This window comes from Schistocerca piceifrons, chromosome 8 (genome assembly GCF_021461385.2).
Source record: "Schistocerca piceifrons isolate TAMUIC-IGC-003096 chromosome 8, iqSchPice1.1, whole genome shotgun sequence".
In the NCBI taxonomy this organism is placed as follows: domain Eukaryota; kingdom Metazoa; phylum Arthropoda; class Insecta; order Orthoptera; family Acrididae; genus Schistocerca; species Schistocerca piceifrons.
The window spans coordinates 337,964,392-337,984,960 of NC_060145.1; the positions used below are offsets into that span (position 1 = coordinate 337,964,392).

Consider the following 20,569-nt stretch of genomic DNA (forward strand, 5'->3'; position numbering starts at 1 on the left):
TTTGCCAAAAAATCATGAACGAGCATTGACTTGTGAGCAGACGCATTATCGTGATGCAATTTCCACAAGTGGTTTTGCTACAATTCTTGTCATTTTCTTTTCATTACTTCACAACTACATAACTTCCAGGTACTACTCCTTACTGACTGTAGGATTACAGTGGGATAGGGCATCTTGAGTACGATGCGCTATCCTATTGCAATCAAAGAAAACTGTGAGAAGGATCTTCACATGCGATCAAAGGTGTCGATTTTTTTTCGGTCTTGGCACTTCAAGTAGTTTCCACTGGGATAACTGGGCCTTGGTTTTGACGTAGTACCTGTATACTCTTGGTTTGTCACCCGATTCGACCTTCTTTAGATGTTCTGGATCATTGTTGACTTAATTCAGCAATTACTGAGTGATTTCTAAGCGATGTCATTTTTGGTTGAAATTCATCAATTTTGGAATAAACTTTGCTGCATTTTCATGTCCAAAACATAAAAACAAAGCTTGGCATGAACCACAGGATTTGTGGCATCATCAGAAACCTCTCCGATGGTAATTCAGCGATTTTCCAGTAAGTGATGTGCTTGGACATCCAAGGTGGTTGTTGTCCTATGTATCTTCGTGGCCCTTATAACGATATGTTTACGTAATGTGTATACATAAACATACGGTTATAAATGTCCCCGTTCAATTATAACAATATGTTTACTTTTGTGCTGTAACATATAGCTATAATCAGCGGTGGAAACATATTTGCGAACGCCGACCGTGTGTGGCTGTTTCTTGTTGGATCGTCTGATCAGTCGGAACTTGCATTGCGGAAGAGAGTAAATGCCTATTTAAAATATAATTATTTTTGGATAGCTCAACATGAATTTCCTAAGGGACCGTAGTTTATCATGCATTTACCAATAGAACATGGCGCGGAGAAAATATTTCGCCGCATACAACTTCCGTCCGATTTCGACGAAAGAATTCATGACTGTGAACTCTCTATGTGGCAGAAACATAAAGAAAATTAAATAACTTCATGAAGGAGTGAGACATAGATTCTATATTAAATAAATAGTCCATACACCAGTTCCATTTAAATCTGAATTTATGGCAATTAATAGACGAACTTACACTGCAACGAAGGATTTAACATGGATGCCGTTTTGACTGGCACTTCTCGTAATGAAAACAATTCCTTTGACGTTTTCACATACACGTCGCACAATAAATCTACTGCTAGGCACTTTTAGTATTACACATTTACTTTACACTAGAACAATATTATTTTTAACAATAATAATACGGCGGCAAGACATGCGCGTCCTACACACATTACAGGAGACGAGAGAAGAAGAATGAGTAGCTGTTCATCAAGAATATCTCGTACATCAAAAAAAAAAAAATGTGTAAAAGTGTTCTTCCTCTGTCCGTTTTTCGCGCCGCGGTTTTCAAAGTCAATAACTCACTGCATCTCTGACGGCGCTTCGACAATAAACAAGTTACGTCACAGGTCGTTCACCTTTTACATTCTCGCAACATTATTTGCTAACTTTAGCTGTTGCCGAGCGACTGCTCGATTAGTGAATGATTTAAAATGATAAGGCAATCACATAATGTTACACCCTCTCTGAAATGTTTATACCACTCATAAACTCTTGTCCTACTCATAGTAGATTTGCCAAAAGCCAAAGTCAACATTTGGAATGCAGTGCTGCCCTTTATTCCATTTTTTGAGTGGAATTTAATGCATATTTTTTGAAAGTAAAAATTTTCTAAGCAGTGTACCAACAACATAAAAAGAATTGAAAGCAGGAAGTATAAAGACTGAAATTAAAAAAATCTTGCTACTTTTTGATCGCACCTCATATGTAATGGCTCACATTAGATTGGTGAATAAACACTTTGTATGTCTTGGATAACATGTTTTTTTACTCAAAAAATGCTGGTGTTTGGAATGAGTTCTCTCACTCTGCTACCTCATTTGAATTCAAGGAATGAAAGTACGTGAAGTAAATCACATGAAGCGTATTACAGGTACAGAGGATGGGCACTATTCTTGCTATTTAGGTAAATATGTTCATCTTCTGCAAGAGATCATGATAGACTGTGATAGCCTCTCATCAGTTCTGTGCCTGAGATGTCTGATGTCTTCCTCTTCATATGCCAAGTCCACCTCTAAGGGGCAAAAATGTAATCTTAACATGACTACATGTGTGAAGCTAAATATATTGCATCAAAAGGTAAATTCACTTGAGGAATTTACAAAATTACACAGAGAAGGAATGTCTGGCTAGTAATTACTGTCAGGAGGCAAAATTCCAAAGACTGTTAACAGGTGTCTTTAAAAGTAGAAAACAATATACCCAGCTTTTAGAACTATCTGTTCCTTCCTTGGGGAGGAAAGGAGGAGGATAGCAGAGGAAGATTAGAAAGGAGACAAGGGTCACACAGACTTCAGGTTGAGAGGAACCACATGTTGTGGGGAGAGGGGGGGAGGGGACAAAGAGTAACAGAAAGGCATCAGAGTGCGTTGGAGGTCAGAGAGAGAATTTTGGTTAATGTTGCCCCAGTTTCAGTCCAAAGAGATGATAGGATGATGAAGTGAGACATAAAGATGGATTAAGAGGTAGAGAAATGAGAAATGGTGTGAATATTGTAAGATAGAATTAAGGAGGAAAGTAGAGAAAGGAAATGGGGACACTCAAGAAACTTTGTTCTCATTTTTTCATCTCTCTCTCTCTCTCTCTCTCTCTCTCTCTCTCTCTCTCTCTCTCTCTCTCTCTCTGTCTCTCTCAGAAAATACATGCTCTGCGGGTAATGTAGCTTGCACAAACTTTCATCTCTAATAACATTTTGTAGCACTTTCCTTTATTGTGTATAATGAAATGCTGCATGTCTGCTTCACACTACTTGATACTCTAATTCCCCTGCGGGTCCGGGGGTAAGAATAGGCCCGCGGTATTCCTGCCTGTCGTAATAGGCGACTGAAAGGAGTCTCAAAAGTTTCGGCCTTATGTGATGGTCCCCAGTTGGGTTTGACCTCCATATCTCAAAATTCTTCCGAAGAGCGAGCCGATTGGGGAAGGGCTCCTTACTTGGTGCATTGTGTCCATCTTGCGGTCAGACCTTTCGCCAGCTTATTCGTCGTTGCATTGCAGTCCTGCCCGCTCTCCATGTCTTGGGCATAGATACGTTCCTGCGTGCTCTTTCCGCCGTGCGATGTGCAGTGTCACTTTCTGCACTGACGGCGACCATTGACTACATGTCACCTAAAATCCAGCACGGTAGCCATTCCGTTGTGGTGAGGGCGCCATGTACCCTGTTAGTTGTTGCCCCCTGACAACACAGGGATTGCTCTACTGATGCCTCAGTCACCACCAGTCTCTAAGCGTTCAAGGGCTCACTTTAAAGCTAACGTGTATGACCCCAAATTGTTCTCCTAACTGGCCACACCATGGGAGGAACGAAAGGCTATGAATGGCAGTGAAACGTGTTCACCCCAATATCTTGTCTGTACCAGAGCCGATGGGAAATCCTAAATCCTTTGTATCCGTGAAGCGTCAGTTCGAGCATTTAGAGGACAAGTTCGGGGAGGTGGAGGGCTTCTCCAAAATGCGGTCCGGTTCAGTCTTGATAAAAACAGCATCCTCTGCCCAGTCATGAGCCTTGCTCACTTGTAAGAAGCTGGGGGATGTGTCAGTTACCATCACGCCTCATAAAAGCGTATATATGGTCCAGGGCATTATTTTCCACAGAGATATTCTTTTACAGTCCGATGACGAGTTGCGCGCCAACTTAGAGCGACGAGGTGTCCATTTCGTCCGGCGCGTCCATCGGTGTCCAAGGGATCACCAAGTTGCCACCGGTGCCTTCATCTTGGCCTTTGAGGGAGACACATTACCTGAGAAGGTCAAGGTGATGGTCTACCGTTGTGATGTCAAGTCATATATCCCTCCCCCGATGCGGTGCTTCAAGTGTTGGAAGTTCCTGATACTCCCATGTGCCCCGCCTCCCATCTGTGTCAACTGTGGGGAGCACCATCCCCCTTGACTGTGGATAGCACCATCCCCCTTGCTCGCTGGACTGTCAGATTCTACAGAAAGAACGGAAAATAATGGAATACAAGACCCTGGATCGACTGACCTACACTGAGGCTAAGCGGAAATTTGAGCGGCTTCATCCAGAACGCATGACATCCTCTTATGCCACCACTATCACTCCTGCTACAGTTCCCATAGCTGCACCACATACCGTCAGCTCTCAGAGCCAGAGGACCACACCTGCCCCCTTGATGGTAGGGGGCACTTCACTCCCTGTTGCTCCTGCTCCATCTACTTCAGGAACAACACCCCGCCAGCCATCGGGGACATCCGTTCCCCCTTCCCAGCTGGAGAAGCGTAAGACTTCTTTGACTCCTCTCGCCAGGAAGGGGTGTCTTCGGGACATCCCTTCGCAAGTTCAGACCAGCAGAACAGCGGATACCCGCAAGTGGCTGAAACAACCACTGGTTGCTGGTCGTAGGGCCTCACGGTCGTCGTCCGTCCCTGAGACTGACCCAGGGAAGTCCTTCCAGCCAGAACCACTGAAGGCACAGCGCGAGAAACAGAAGAAGAAAAAGGTTCCCAAGAATCCCGACATTGCGGTGGCACCTGTCCCACCGCTTCCTACCAGCTCAGCGTCTGAGGATGAGATTCTGGCGTCTGCTTAAGACCTGGATCTCGCCGGTCCCTCAGACGCAATGGATGTCACTTGCGCTGGTACTGAATCGGTGGCAGCAAGTGGCCCAGCGGCGTAAACTGCCTCCCCAGTCCCTTCATGCCTTTATCAGCCATGGACAATACCATGCTCCAGTGGAACTGCAGGAGTTTCTTCCACCATCTAACTGAGCTCCGACAACTTCTCAGCCTTCACCCTTTCCTCTGTATTGCTCTACAAGAAACTTGGTTTCCGGCAATGCGAACCCCCGCCCTCCATGGCTATCGGGGTTATTATAGGAACCGGGCAGCTTATGAAAGGGTGTCTGGTGGTGTCTGCATCTACGTCCTTCACTCCCTTCACAGAGAGTCTGTCCCTCTACAAACACCTTTAGAGGCGGTCGCTGTTCGGGTGTGGACGCCACAGGCTGTTACTATCTCCAGTCATTATCTTCCACCAGATGGTGATGTCCCACAGCATATCCTGGCTGCGCTGATAGCCCAATTGCCGCCACCTTTCCTGTTACTGGGCGACTTAAACACCCATAACCCTCTGTGGGGTGGGTCAGTGGCAACAGGTTGAGGCGCAACCGTTGAGAATGTATTGACACAGCTCGACCTTTCCATTTTAAATGATGGTGCCTTCACACATTTCAGTGTGGCGCGTGGCACGTACTCCGCCATCGACTTTTCGATCTGCAGCCGTAGCCATTTACCATCTGTCCAATGGAGTGTGCATGATGACTTGTGTGGTAGTGACCGCTTTCCAATCTTTCTGTCACTACCACAGCGTCACTCTTTTGGGCGCCCTTGCAGATGGACTCTGAATAAGGCTGACTGGGACTTGTTCTCCTCCACTGCCGCCATTGCGCCTGTTTCTCATGAAGCCATTGATGTGGTGGTTCACTCGCTCACCACCAGCGTCGTTACTGCCACAGAATATGCCATTCCCCGTTCTTCTGGGTCCCCTTGGCGGAGGACTGTGCCTTGGTGGTCGCCTGTGATCGCCGAGGTGATTAAAGATCGGAGGCGGGCGCTCCAGTGTCACAAGCGGCATCCCTCATTAGAAAACCTCATCGCCTTTAAACGGCTCCGTGCGCGGGCCCACTGCATCATTCACCAACACAAGCAGGAGTGCTGGGAACGGTATGTCTCCACCATTGGCCTCCGTATCTCTCCATCGCAGGTTTGGGCCAAGATTAGACACCTCTATGGCTATCAGACCCCTGTCAGCATCCCTGCCCTCTCACTGAAGGGAGCAGTTTGTACTGACTCCGACGTAATTGCAAACCCCTTAGCAGACCATTTTGCTCTCAGTTCCGCTTCTGCGAATTACCCACTGGCCTTGTGCTCCATTAAAGAGCGGTTGGAACATCGGAGACTTTCATTTCACACCCGCCATCTTGAATCCTACAATGTTCCATTCAGTGAGTGGGAATTCCACAGTGCCATAGCCGCTTGCCCTGATACAGCTCCCGGGCCAGATCGCATCCACTGTCGGATGCTGAAACACCTCTCAGTGGACTGCCAGTGACGCCTCCTCGACCTTTACAACCGTATCTGGGTCGAGGGTGAGTTTCCGTTGCAATGGCGGAAAAGCATTGTTATCCCCATTTTGAAACCTGGCAAGAACCCATTGGAGGTGGACAGCTACCGTCCCATTGACCTCACCAACGTCCTTTGCAAGTTGCTCGAACGCATGGTGAGCTGGCGGTTGAGTTGGGTACTCGAGTCTCGGGTCCGTCTGGCTCCATCTCAGGGTGGGTTCCGTAAAGGCCACTCTGCCACTGACTATCTGGTGAGCCTGGAGTCAGCCATCCGTACGGCCTTTGCCCGCTGTCAGCACCTCGTCGCCCCCTTTTTCGACATGCGGAAGGCATACCATTTTCCTACGAAATTTTCTGTCACATCGTACCTTCCGCATGCATGTCGCGGCCTCCCATAGTTCCTCCCGAGTTCAGGAGAACGGGGTACCACAGGGATCAGTCCTAAGTGTCTGCCTGTTTTTAATTGCAATTAACGGGCTCGCTGCGGCGGTGGGAATGTCTGTCTCAGCTTCCTTGTATGCTGACGACTTCTGCCTCTACTATAGCTCCATTGGCATGGCAGCTGCTGAACGTCAGCTGCAGAGCGCTATCCGCAAGGCGCAGTCTTGGGCTGTAGCGCATGGCTTCCAGTTTTCGGCTGCCAAGACCTGGGTTATGCATTTATGCCGGTGACGAACAGTTCACCTAGAGCCACGGCTTTATCTTGCCGGCGAACTTCTTGTTGTGGTGGAGACACATCGGTTTTTGGGTGTGGTTTTTGATGCCCGGTTGACTTGGCTCCCCCATATTCAGCAGTGTAAACAGATGTGTTGGCGGCATCTTCATGCTCTGCGATGCTTGAGCCACACCAGCTGGGCGCCGACTGATCTACCCTCATATGGCTCTACCAGGCGTTAATCCAGTCCTGTCTGGATTATGGGAGCCTGGCTTATGGTTCAGCATCCCCATCTGTGTTGCGGGTGCTGGACCCAATCCTTCGCAGCAGGATCAGACTTGCCACTGGTGCTCTCCGGACCAGCCCTGTGGACAGCATACTTGTGGAGGCAGGTGTCCCTCCACTGTGGTTACGGCACCAACGTTTACTGGCCGCTTATGCTAAGCATGTTTGTAGCTTGCCCGGGCATCCTAATTATCTCCTGTTCCCTCAGTCAGTCATCCATCTCGCATAATGTCGACCCCGCTCGGGTTGTATGATTGTGGTCCGTGTCAGAGAGCTTCTCTCTGGGCTTGGGGTTTTCCCCTCTTCCACCTCCTTTCCAGGCCCCATGGTGTGTGCCCTGCCCTTGCCTTCGGCTCGAATTGGCACAGGGCCCGAAGGACTCAGTCCCTCTGGAGGCCTTCTGCCGCCGCTTTCTTTCCATCCTTGCCACGTATCAGGGCTCTGGTGTTGTTTACACTGATGGTTCGATGGTTGCTGGTCGTATCAGTTATGCTCTCACTCTAGGGGACCACTACGAACAACATTCATTGCCAGCTGCCTGGAGCGTTTTCACTGCTGAGCTGGTCGCCATCTTTTGTGCCCTAGAGTATATCTGCTCCTGCTCAGGTGTGTCCTTCGTTATCTGTAGCGACTCCCTGAGCAGTTTACGAGCTAACGACCAGTGCTTCCCTCGCTCGTCTGGTGATGGCTGTCCAGGAGTCCCTCCATACTCTTGCCTGTTGCGGCCGCTCTGTGGTCTGTGTGTGGACCCCTGCTCATGTCGGCATCTCGGGCAATGAACATGTTGACCGCCTAGCCAAACAGGCCACCAGTGAACCAACTCTGGACATTGGCCTCCCTGAGATTGATTTGCGAGCTGTCTTACGCTGCAAAGTTTTCAAGCTTTGGGACACTGAATGGCGCGCCCTGCCTTCATCAAACAAACTTCGGACCATCAAGGAGGCTACCAGCGTGTGCCGCTCCTCCTTGTGGGTCTCTCGCAAGGAGTCTGTTGTCCTCTGCCGGCTGCACATTGGGCACACATGGATGACACACGGCCACTTATTGTGCCGAGAGGCCCCACCTCTATGTCGTTGCAGATCCGTTTTGACGGTGGTCCACATTTTGTTGGAGTGTACCCTTGTAGCTGTGCTCAGGCTGACGTTCGCGCCGCCTGACACGCTCCCTGCCCTTTTAAAAGATGACACTGCCATGGCAGGCTTAGTTTTGCGTTTTATTCGGTCAGGGGGCTTTTATCGCTTAATCTAAGTGTTTGTCTTTTTTTGTGTTGAGTCTGGCCTTTGGCCTACGATTTTAGACTGAGTTTTTAATGTGTTTCCTGGTGGTTGGCTTTTCCTTTTTTGTCTCTATGGTCGGCCAACCACTGTCACACTCTGTGTAATTTTTATTCCTTTTGTCTTGTCTCTGTCTTGTCCTGTGTCATCTGTCGTCTTTTCCATTGTTCGTTTTTATTATGTGTGGGTGTTTTTAAGTTTTGGAAAAAGGGACCGATGACCGTAGCAGTCTGGTCCCTTCAATCCCACAAACCAACTGATACTCTAATGCTGTTTGTGATCTACATTTTATAACTGCGATTACTGGAACTGTATGCTGCATTTCTGAATTAAAAAGGAGTTCTCATAAATCTAATAAGTCTGTAGAATGCCGTCGGTGGCCCTTCATGAATTAAATTAAGAACTTCACTGGGAGTAGGCTTGTATGTCCAAATATTTCATGTAACAGTTTACCTGTAATTTGCATCTTAATATTTGCCAGTGCAGAAACCAGTGCTCCATTGTTTGGCATTCAGTACGAATCTTATGTCAGTTTGTTGCAACAGTTTTTCAAGAGATGTGGTCCACTCTGAAAGGGAAATGTCGTACAAGTGTTAGAAGAAAAATTGTCACATGTTTGTTTGTTAGGAGGCATATTGCAGTCATTGTCTTTGAAGGTTGGACGAATATAACAACATAGTTACCTCAATTTTTTTATATATTACATATTATTTATATGAGTTAGCTGGGTGTTAGTTGCAAGCTAAAGGGCAGTAAATAAGTTAAACTAAATATTTCTATATGCTGTGTTGTCTTCTTATATGCAGTAGTTTATTCCAGCTGAATTCTCAAATAGTATTCATTGCCTATGGCTCAGTGTGCTTTGTGAGTTATATCTTAATGAAACTGATGCAATCAAAAGAAAAATTCATTTGAGAACACTGAAACTGAGAGACCACTGCTGGCCTCTACTTAATTTTAGAAGGTGAAATGTTTAATTCTGCCGATACATACAGAAAAATGCATGACACTATCTTCACTTTTGGAACAGCTAGTTCCTTTCTCAGGATGGAGAATATTGAGGAAGACTAAAAGGAACTGGAAACGTAGTCCCCTTCCTCGCTGATGGTGACTTGTGTATTATTACTATTTGTAGAACGTTTTTTTACTATAGGAGAGGAACATAGTGGCAAGAAAGAGAGGCATGGGGGTTGATTTTGTTGTCCTGAGACGAGGTTAATATTTGTGACTACCACAAAGCATGTAGTATTATTGAGTGGTGGTAGGCAATTTGTGTTCATGATGTGCTGATTTGTGCGCCAAAAAGAGCTCAGTAACAATGTTGGGAGTATTTTGAAGCTCACTACACTGCTTCTCTCACCTGAAATGGGACTTGGGTCTTCCTCATATTACATCACAACATGTGACAGCATTCTTCAAATCTTTCATGGGCCCTAGTATTACTAGGCCAGTGATGGAGAACAATTAATTCCAGTTGTGCAACTGGCAGAAAGTTGTGGTTAGATAAGGCTGTTCTGGACTGTAAGTAACACTAATCTGTACTGTTAATGCTACAACATTCTTGCTAGTTGAAAGTGCATGTACTTAGTAATTAAAGTGCAAGTAGTTCAGTATTCTTTTAGTACACTGATACATTAATGCACATTTTGAAAGTATGATTTGCTTTGAAAAATGTTAAGTCTTTTCCTCTGAATGTTACAGGAAAAAATGAAGAAATTTACCAATTACAGGAGGATTGTTCAAGTATCTGACTCTGAAAGTGATGATGATATTGTCAGTACTTCACCAACTATGGAGTCAAGTATCAGAACCAATTCACTGTGCCGAAGCAGAATCTTTTGCATCCCCAGAAAGGTGGCACAAAGTCCTAAGACTGAAAGTGTGCCAGAGCATCCATTGTCCACCGTAATAGATGACTCTGACTTTCTTGATGCTTCTGATGATAATGACATATTTAATTCAACAAAATGTTCCACCAGTGAGAATTGTATATCAGATAATGAGACATGTGAAAGGAAAGTACAAAATAATTTGGAAGATTCACTTAGTGTTTCAAATAATAATGCCTCTTGCAATGAAACTGATCTTGTGAATAATATTTCAGATAGTGAGGACTCTGAATTGGCAGTATCGAGTAATTTGAAGGATTCATTTGAGGTTGAATCCAGTAATAATGTCTCTTGTGATGTGATTGATGTGTCTTCAGACTCCAGTGATGATTTTGTGGATGCTAAAAGTGAGCCAGTTGTGTGTGCTCCTACATCAGGGCATAAAGATAATGGTGATATAAACCTCATTGCCTCACCAGTTTCATCAGAAGACTCCGAGAAAAATCTTGACAAGGATACTGGTGCAAATGTTGCTTTGACATCAGAAATTGCAAACAATTCCGAAGATAGGCGCTCAACGTATTTTTCAGCATTTGACCTCGATGATTTGAGGAAGAGCCTGCCATTTGTCCCAAAACAGAGGAAAGGCAGCCACCATCAACAGAAAGAAGTAAGTTGAAATTAAATTTCATTGTGTACTTCAGGTTGAACATAATCAGTTTTAGCGTGGGCAAACTTTTGATTAGTTTGTTCAGATTGTCCACATACTCTTGTATTGTCTATTATAAATATTGATTCTGGTAGTGTGTCTTTCTAATGCTGTCACAAAACCGTAGTATTATGATGATGATTGTATAAGTGGAACCATTGGTAGATTATTACCCCAAGTTAATTATTTTATAGAAAACACATGGTATTGTTTCAGATTTGTATTTACATTGAGCTATTTGAAGAAGTTTGGTTAGAATCTGTATATGAATTTTTTTAATGAATGTTTAGCCATTTACTGTGAAGAAGGCATGTCAAGTTGCTTTACGGTAAACAACAATCTGTATTTTCCTACATTGTTGATATTCCAACCTAGACTTTCCATTGTTTGTTGTTTGTTTAGCCATTCCTTTTTTTCTGTTTTTCACTTTACCTTTGAAAGAAAGTGGTGGCATAAATCTTGGTGTTTTATTTGGTTAAGAGAGATGGAGTGATACTCAAGGCATTTCAAGTTGAAATAAACATAATGGCAAAGGTCCGATACATATGGAAAAAAACTACACCTGTTGGAAATAATCAGTTGCCATTTATCTCTTAACATTTTATACACAGATATTTTGAACTCATTGTAGTACAAAATTATAATCTATCACTAATACATGTGGGCTTTGTATCTAAAATCAGGATTTTAGTTAGTCATAATATTTATAAGATTTGTTAGTGTTCCACTACATCCATGGTTTGAATTTGTTGGGTGATATATTGCAGTGGTCATTGTGTTGGGCCGAGTCAGATTTTAACAGATTGAAGCTGTAATATGAACACCAGAAATTGGAGTAGACCACAGTGGTTACCAAAAATAAAAGGAATTAAGGTTGCTGCTTCAAAAATATTAAAATGTGCAGGTTAAAAGATTATGGCTAAATATTTCCCTTGAATGAAAGTCCTTAATTTTTTTTCTGTTCTCATTATTAATTATTTGACCATGAACCAGCTTTTGGATTCATAGGCCATCATCAGATGGGGAAAATATTGGCAATAACCACTTCATCTATTGATCTCCCTCCACCCCTCTCCTCCACCCCTCCACCCCTCTCTGTCTCTTCAGCTAATTTACTTGTCTTTCATGATATTCAAGGTGAACTTTCTGTACCTCCTTTTTGAATCGAAGCTGTCAAGATAATGACACTGAAAGAGCCTCAAAGCGAAATCCCTAAAGGCTCTTAACATTTTGAAGTGCCATAGTCTTATGCATTGATGAGCAGAGTTCATACCTGCTCCAGTTTAAGAATTGTTCAGTCAACCCTGGCTAACTGCATGTGCATAGTATATGGGTCAGTGACACGATTCATTTCTCTTTAAGTGCCAAACCTATACACTACCTCTGAACAGTGACAGAACAACTTCTATTTATCATCAAGCAGAATCAGTGATGCACTAAATCCGCTATGGAATTAGGTGTCTGAAATTGCACAAGAAAATTAAGACATTTTCTAAAGCACAATTTGGTGGTCCTCATGCGAGACAAATAATGATCCTAACTCGTGTTTGTAAATGCTGGTGCTCTGGTTACTGCAAAGGCTCAGAATTATCTCCTTTTTTCTTTTCTCTTTTTTCCACAACTGACTGCACTCCTGTACAAGCTCTGTGTTTTATGAAATTTCAGAACAACTGTATAGCCGGATTGACAAATGGGTCTAAGCAGTGACTTTTCCTGAACATCTCATCACAATCTTTTCCCCAAATGGATTTATAAGGGTCATTGCAAAAGTCATAGCAACCTTTTTTATTTGGAAAATGGTAATGAATTAAAAAAAAAAAAAAACTGAAATATGCAAATGGAAAGTTAGTTCGTATGTGAACATTACATCTAGGGAATGGATGAAAACACACACACACACACACACACACACACACACCGCCACAAAGATATCACTAGAAAAAAGATGAAATAAAGTTTGTCATTTCAAATTTGTTTTACTGACAGTTGCAACAGTACGCAATAGTGCATGGCAGGAACACGGACCTGTGACATCTTAGAGTCCCTCGAAGTAGTCTCCCAACGAATCCATCACACACTGTGCTGTGAAAGACACCCAGTGCACGTGGCCTCGCTGTGAGTGAATCGTCAGCTCTCACGTGTCACTGCTGTGGCGATGTCTTCACATGTTCGAAAGTGTGTTCCATGCAATGACTCTGTTTGGGTATGAGGTCATAACTGCAAGGTGATAAGTCTCCTGAATATGGTGAATGCTCCAGTAACTCCCATCCCCATCACACAAGCAGAGTCCACACACATGCTGCCATATCGGTTCTCACAGTATTCTGAAGAATTAATGCATCATGTAGATGTTTACAACGTTTCTCCTGATTAGCTTGTAGGTATCATTGCAGGAAAGTGCGACAGAAGTACAGTGCTTTAACAGTTTGACCATGTGGGACAAAATGGCACAAAATCACTCTTCTAACTTTATAGGCTACTCTTCTAACTTTATAGGCTACTCTTCTAACTTTATAGGCTACGATTGTTAACTTGACAGTAGAGCGATTGCAACAAAATTTGTGGAACCTGGTTGACACCATTCCATGGACTGGCATTTCAGGTCTTGCTTATAGGCACTGGCCCAAAATTCATCTACGGTGACATTTCTCACAAGTGTATTGTCTTCTATCTCCTCCTCCTCATAAAGCACTAGATGCACACAAGTTTTGTAACATGTCCACTTTTCCACGTGTCCACTTTTAGTGCATGAAGCACCCCCCCCCCCTCCCCCCCCCCCCCCCCCCCCCTGCGGGTCCGGTGGTTCAAATAGGCCCGAGGTATTCCTGCCTGTCGTAAGACGCGACTAAAAGTAGTCCCTCCCCCTCAAGGGGGTAGTTAGCACCTGCGTCCGGAGACGGACAGTTCCACGACCTATATTTGCGGTCATTTTGGTTTTTCACTTCTTCTGGTTTCTTCCTTCCTTTGGTTGGTTCCTTTCTTTGTTCTTCTCCATCTCACTATCTTACTTACTCTTCGCTTGCCTCCTTCTCCTTGCCTTCTTCTCCTTTCCTTCTCTGGTCTTTGCCTCGGCTTTTGAGACAGTCTGTCCTTTCTCTCCCTCTCACCCTTCTTTTTCCTTTTCTTCCTTCCTCCCTGTGCGTGCCTGAAGGCCGACCCACGCGTTCGCACGCGTAGCCGGTGACGGGGTAACGCGTAATTCCCCGCCCTGGGTAGACAAGTAAGGCATGCACGTACCCCCTGGTAAAGGCCAGGCCCAGGGAGGGGTGATTGCCTGAGCTGACACCTTCCGACCGTGCCGATTGGTCCCTCCATCCGTTTCTCGGGAGGTGTGACCTGAGGTGTAAACATTCACCTAAGGCGGGAGAGCCCTCTGAGAGGGTCCTCACAAGGAAGGAGCGCGCCATCGGAGACGCTGGCAATCATGGGGGATTCCTCCGCAATGGATTTCTCTTCTTCTTCTGTCTTGACTTCTGCCCAAAAACGGAAACTTGACCAGCCACCAGTGACAAAAGTACTACCGCCTGTCCCACAGTTCCTCGTAGTTTCTCGTTCTGAGGACGGAAAAGATTTTTCCTCTGTCAGCCCTTTCGTTATCCAGAAGGGCGTAGATGCCATAGCCGGATCTGTCAAGTCTTGTACCAGGTTGCGTAACGGTACCTTTTTACTAGAAACTGAGAGCGCCTTTCAGACACACAAACTGCTTCGGGCCACACTCCTGTACACGTTCCCTGTCCGAGTGGAGGCTCACCGCACTTTGAATTCGTCTCGTGGTGTGGTATATACTAGATCACTCAACGGATTGACTGACGAGGAGATTCAGTCTTTCCTCGCTGAGCAGGGCGTGACGGCTGTCCATAGGGTCATGAAAAAGGTCAACAATGACCTTGTACCGACCCGACACTTTTCTTGACCTTTGATAGTGTTCAGCTGCAGTCACGCAGCAAAGCGGGCTACGAGGTTATTTCTGTTCGCCCCTATGTCCCGACACCTATGCGCTGCTATAGTTCAATTCTTTTATCTTGGCGGCTCGCGCATGCCCGCCCAGACGCGGGAGATTGCTGCGTTGCCAGTTGCACACGACGCACGTGCCAAGAGAAGCAGCACCATAGTATAGCATAGTTCGCAAACTTACGTTTAGGGGGGGAGCGCGCGGTTCATGAAGTAATGCCACCAAGGCCACATTAAGCCTTTCACTGCTACAGAGACGTGCTCCCCGCATTCCGTGCTGTGCGCGATTTTGTCACTGCACTGCTCGCCTGTGCAGACACACTTATGTTGCAGTCGCGAAAGATGGAATATTTCTCAATATTACATACGACACCTATGTGGTACTTAAATTAAATGAGATATTGTTACACAGTAAATTTTATATGAAATTTAGGTACCTTGTCCACATTTCATTCTCAACATTGTGGCAAGTAAAATCGACCATACGGAAAGTATACTCTATGGACATTTACCTCTGCAAACTCTTCAAAATTTCGTGCAATGGTTTACTATATTTAATGCTGCACAATAACTGGGTTGAACATCGAAACAAAATTAAGTCATTTATGGGGGGAAGGTATCAGTCAAGAAGATGTGTAAAAATCTAATTTTTGGACCAAATAGTTTTTGTGAAATCGAATGATAAGTGCGTCAAAGCAGTGAGAACACCATGTGTCTGCACAGGCGAGCAGTGCAGTGATGACAAAATCGCGCTGTGCAGGGAGCACGTGTCTGCAGCAGCGAAAGGGTTAATGAAGAGACAAAGCACTAGAAATTTCAAAAAATTGCATTCAAACGAATAAAATTCATGAAGTAAGACACTTCAATATTGTTTTTAAATAAAGAAAAATAATAAGCACCGCACAAGGTTTTGAACTCTACACCTCTCGCTTACTAACCCAATGCCTTAACCACTACGCTACCGCAACTCGTCCTACAATGTAACACCACGAGGTATCTAACACGTCATGAAAAATACTGACAAACACTGTTGGTATGATTATGAATTACTCACACTTTGTCGAAGTACAATAGGAAATAAACAATTACCGCTGTTCTTTATTGCGAAAAAGCGGTTCTTGAGATTGATGCAAACACCTATCCTTGCTATCGCCTGAATTAGAAGGCTTATTGCTTGTTTGGTTTAATTAATTAATAGAATGTGAAGCAATTGGTATAAAGAACGCTTTTTCCAAACTTTCTATAAAAGAAAATCTGCTATCAAGACATTGCTTTTGTTCTATTACTTTATTTATGACTGAACGTTTCTAAAACTGAAGACACTCGTGCGTGCTCTGCTCTGCAGTCGAGATCTGGCAACGTCGTTCTCTGTTCATTGGCTGACTGTGTTTTGTGACGTCAGATGCGCAGAACAAACCTAAACTCGGCCGCCAACATATATGACGCGCACTTTATCAGTGTCGCGTTTTAATCACACTCGCCAGTCTTGTTCCAACGCGGCTAAATGTGTCACTTGTGGCAGGGCTGCCCATGAGGGTGACTGTCCACCTCTGTCTCCTCGTTGTGTGAACTGTCAGGGTGACCATGCAGCGTCCTCCCGCGAGTGTCCCATTTACAAGGAAGAACGCTGTATACAGGAAATTCGGGTCAAAGAGAAAGTGTCCACCTCGGCTGCTTGCAAGCTATTTGCTAGTAGGAAGCCCACGCTGCTCCCAGCGGGGAAATATAGTACTGTCCTCGCCTCTCCTCGGACTACCAGGGAGGTGACGACGCAGACATGCGATCTGGCCTTCAGCACTACGGTCGTCCATTCGGCCAGTGCTAAGATCGCCCGGCCGACGTCTCCTCTTCCTCCCGTCACCCCTCAGACACAAGCACCTTCATCAGCTTCTGCCAAGACGAAGACCCAGAAGTCAGATGCACGGGCCTTCAAGAAGGAACTGTCCCATGCAGACTTCCTACGTACCTCGAACTCCCAGCCATCGACCAGTACTTCCACTAAACGACCTTCCAAGAAGGCTCATAGCAAGCACAGTTCTCCTTCTCCGCCACAGCGCATTTCTTCTCCTGCGCCACCCAGCGGTTGCCGCCCCAGGCAGTCATCCGTTTCGCCTGGCCGCACCGCTGGTAGTCGAACATCTGGCCGTTCACCGGCGGAGGAAGCTCCCCCTCCCGGCCATCTTAACAAGATGGCCGATGAACCTATAGAACCAATGGACGATGACTGTCCGCCTACTGATAGCGGCGGCAGTGCTCGCTCGCAGCCAGGCCCTCAGCGGCCTTCGAGGTGACCACTTCTTGCATCTTTTTCTTTTCTTCTCATGATGGCACTAATTCACTGGAATATTCGCAGCATTCACTCCAACCGAGAGGACTTAAAGTTGCTGCTCCGCTTGCACCGTCCGCTCGTCGTAGCCCTCCAGCAAACGAAGCTACGCCCATGTGATCAAATTGCCTTGGCACACTACACCTCTGTGCATTTTGTCCTGCCCCCTGTGGCAGGTATTCCAGCTCATGGAGGGATTATGTTGCTGGTCCGGGATGATATTTACTATGATCCCATCACATTGCACACCGACCTGCAGGCAGTTGCCGTCCGAATTACTTTCCCCACTTTTACATTTTCCATTTGTACCGTTTACACTCCATCGTCGTCTGCCGTTACCAGGGCAGACATGATGCAAATTATTGCTCAGCTACCTGCACCATTTTTGTTAACTGGAGACTTCAATGCCCACCATCCCCTTTGGGGCTCTCCAGCATCCTGCCCAAGGGGATCCCTGTTAGCAGACCTTTTCAACCAGCTCAATCTTGTCTGCCTCAATACTGGCGCCCCTACTTTTCTTTCGGACATATCTCACACCTATTCCCATTTAGACCTCTCTATGTACTACCCAACTTGCACGTCGGTTTGAGTGGTATGCACTTTCGGATACATATTCGAGTGACCACTTCCCCTGTGTTATCCATCTCCTGCATCATACCCCCTCTCCGTGCTCAACTAGTTGGAACATCTCCAAAGCAGACTGGGGGCTCTTCTCTTCCAGGGCGACCTCTCAGGACCAAACCTTCACAAGCTGCGATAGTCAGGTCGTACACCTCACGGAAGTCATTCTTGCTGCTGCTGAATATTCCATCCCTCACACTACTTCTTCTCCACGTCGCGTACCGGTCCCCTGGTGGACCGCAGCATGTAGAGACGCTTTACGTGCTCGTCGACATGCTTTACGCACCTTTAAACGTCACCCTACAGTGGCGAATTGTATCAATTATAAACGATTACGTGCGCAGTGTCGTTGTATTATTAAAGAAAGCAAGAAAGCCAGCTGGGCTGCTTTCACAAGCCCCTTCAACAGTTTTACTCCTTCTGTTGTCTGGGTTAGCCTGCGCCGGCTATCTGGCACTAAGGTCCACTCACCAGTTTCTGGCTTGACGGCCGCAAATGAAGTCCTTGTGGCCCCCTGAGGATGTCTCCAATGCCTTCAGCCGCTTTTTCGCAGAGGTTTCGAGCTCCGCTCATTACCACCCTGCCTTCCTCCCCCGAAAACAGGCAGAGGAGGCTAGGCCACCTAACTTCCGCTCCTCAAATCGTGAAAGTTATAATGCCCCATTCAGCATGCAGGAACTCGAAAATGCACTTGCCCGGTCACGGTCTTCCGCTCCAGGGCCTGATTCTATTCATATTCAGATGCTGAAGAACCTTTCTCCTGCGGGTAAAGGTTTCCTTCTTCGTACTTATAATCGCATCTGGGTTGAGGGACATGTTCCCGCATGCTGGCGAGAGTCTATTGTTGTACTGATTCCTAAGCCGGGGAAGGACAAGCACTTGCCTTCCAGTTATCGACCCATCTCGCTTACCAGCTGTGTCTGTAAGGTGATGGAGCGAATAGTTAACTCTCGTTTGGTTTGGCTGCTCGAATCTCGACGCCTACTTACCAATGTACAATGTGGATTTCATAGGCGCCGCTCTGCCGTTGACCATCTGGTTACCTTGTCGACCTTCATTATGAATAACTTCTTGCGGAAGTGCCCGACTGCGGCTGTGTTCTTTGATTAGGAGAAGGCTTACGACACCTGTTGGAGGGCGGGCATTCTCCGCACCATGCATACATGGGCCTTTGCGGTCGCCTCCCTCTTTTTATTCGTTCCTTTTTAATGGATCGACAGTTCAGGGTACTTGTGGGTTCTGTCCTGTCAGACACCTTTCGCCAGGAGAATGGTGTGCCACAGGGCTCAGTTTTGAGCGTCGCTCTCCTCGCCATAGCGATCAATCCAATAATGGATTGCCTCCCAGCTGATGTATCAGGCTCTCTTTTCGTGGACAATTTTACCATCTATTGCAGCGCGCAGTGTACATGTTTCCTGGAGCGCTGTCTTCGGCGGTCTCTTGACTGTCTTTACTCCTGGAGTGTCGCCAATGGCTTCCGTTTTTCTGCTGAAAAGACGGTCTGTATTAACTTCTGGTGCTACAAAGAGTTTCTCCCACCGTCCTTACGACTCGGTGCCGTTGCTCTCTCATTCGTGGAGACAACAAAATTTTTAGGTCTTACATTTGGCAGGAAACTTAGCTGGTCTCCACATGTGTCATATTTGGCTGCCCGTTGTACCCATTCTCTAAATGTCCTCCGTGTTCTCAGTGGTATGTCGTGGGGAGTGGATTGAACCATCCTACTTCGCCTATATCGGTTGATCGTTCGCTCCAAGCTGGATTATGGGAGCTTCGTATACTCCTCTGCACGGCCGTCCATCTTACGCTGCCTCAACTCCATACAACATCGGGGTTTACGTCTTGCGATCGGAGCGTTTTATACTAGTCCCGTCGAGAGTCTTCATGCTGAAGCCGGTGAATTGCCACTCACCTACCGGCACGATATACTGCTTTGTCGGTATGCCTGTCAGCTACTGTCAATGCCCGACCACCTGTCTTATCGTTCCTTTTTTGACGACTCTCTCGACCGTCAATACGGGTTGTATGTCTCTGCCCTGCTACCCCCTGGAGTTCGCTTTCGTCGCCTCCTTCAGCACCTTGATTTTTCACTCCCTGCAACCTTTCGAGTGGGCGAGAGCCACACGCCACCTTGGCTCCAGGCTCAGGTTCGCATTCACCTTGATCTCAGCTCGCTCCCAAAGGAGGTTACTCCCGGTTCGGTATACCACTCCCGTTTTGTCGAACTTCATTCGAATTTCATTAATATGACCTTCATTTATACAGATGGGTCTAATTCCAATGACGGGGTCGGGTGTTCTTTTATTGTCGGGGCACAAAGTTTCAAATACTGGCTCCATGGCCATTGTTCGGTCTTCACAGCTGAGCTCTTTGCCCTCTACCAGGCTGTTCTTTACATCTGCCGCCACCGACATTCTGCTTATGTCATCTGGTCCGATTCCCTGAGCGCCATCCAGTGATCCGTATCCGGTTCACCCTTTTGTGCACCGGATCCAACACTCTCCTCAGCAGCTGGTGGACGACGGTTCTCCGGTTAGCTTTATGTGGGTTCCTGGCCATGTCGGTATCCCTGGGAACGAAGCTGCAGATGCCACTGCCAAGGCTGCGGTCCTCCAGCCTCGGACAGCTTCTTGTTGTGTCCCTTCATCAGATTGTAGCAGGGTCATTTGTCGGTGCAGTTTATCGCTGTGGCATGC

The 20,569-nt window shown here is 46.2% G+C and overlaps 1 protein-coding gene across 1 annotated transcript in view; it reads left to right on the forward strand.

Annotated features, from left to right (window-relative positions):
* The window catches only part of LOC124711397 (transcription termination factor 2), a 295,179-nt gene that overhangs the window by 28,502 nt on the left and 246,108 nt on the right, over positions 1-20,569 (forward strand). The window contains exon 2 of the mRNA XM_047241451.1: positions 10,139-10,936. Within this exon, the coding sequence (XP_047097407.1) occupies positions 10,145-10,936 (792 nt within the window). The 5' untranslated portion in view covers positions 10,139-10,144. The remainder of the gene's footprint in view (positions 1-10,138; positions 10,937-20,569) is intronic.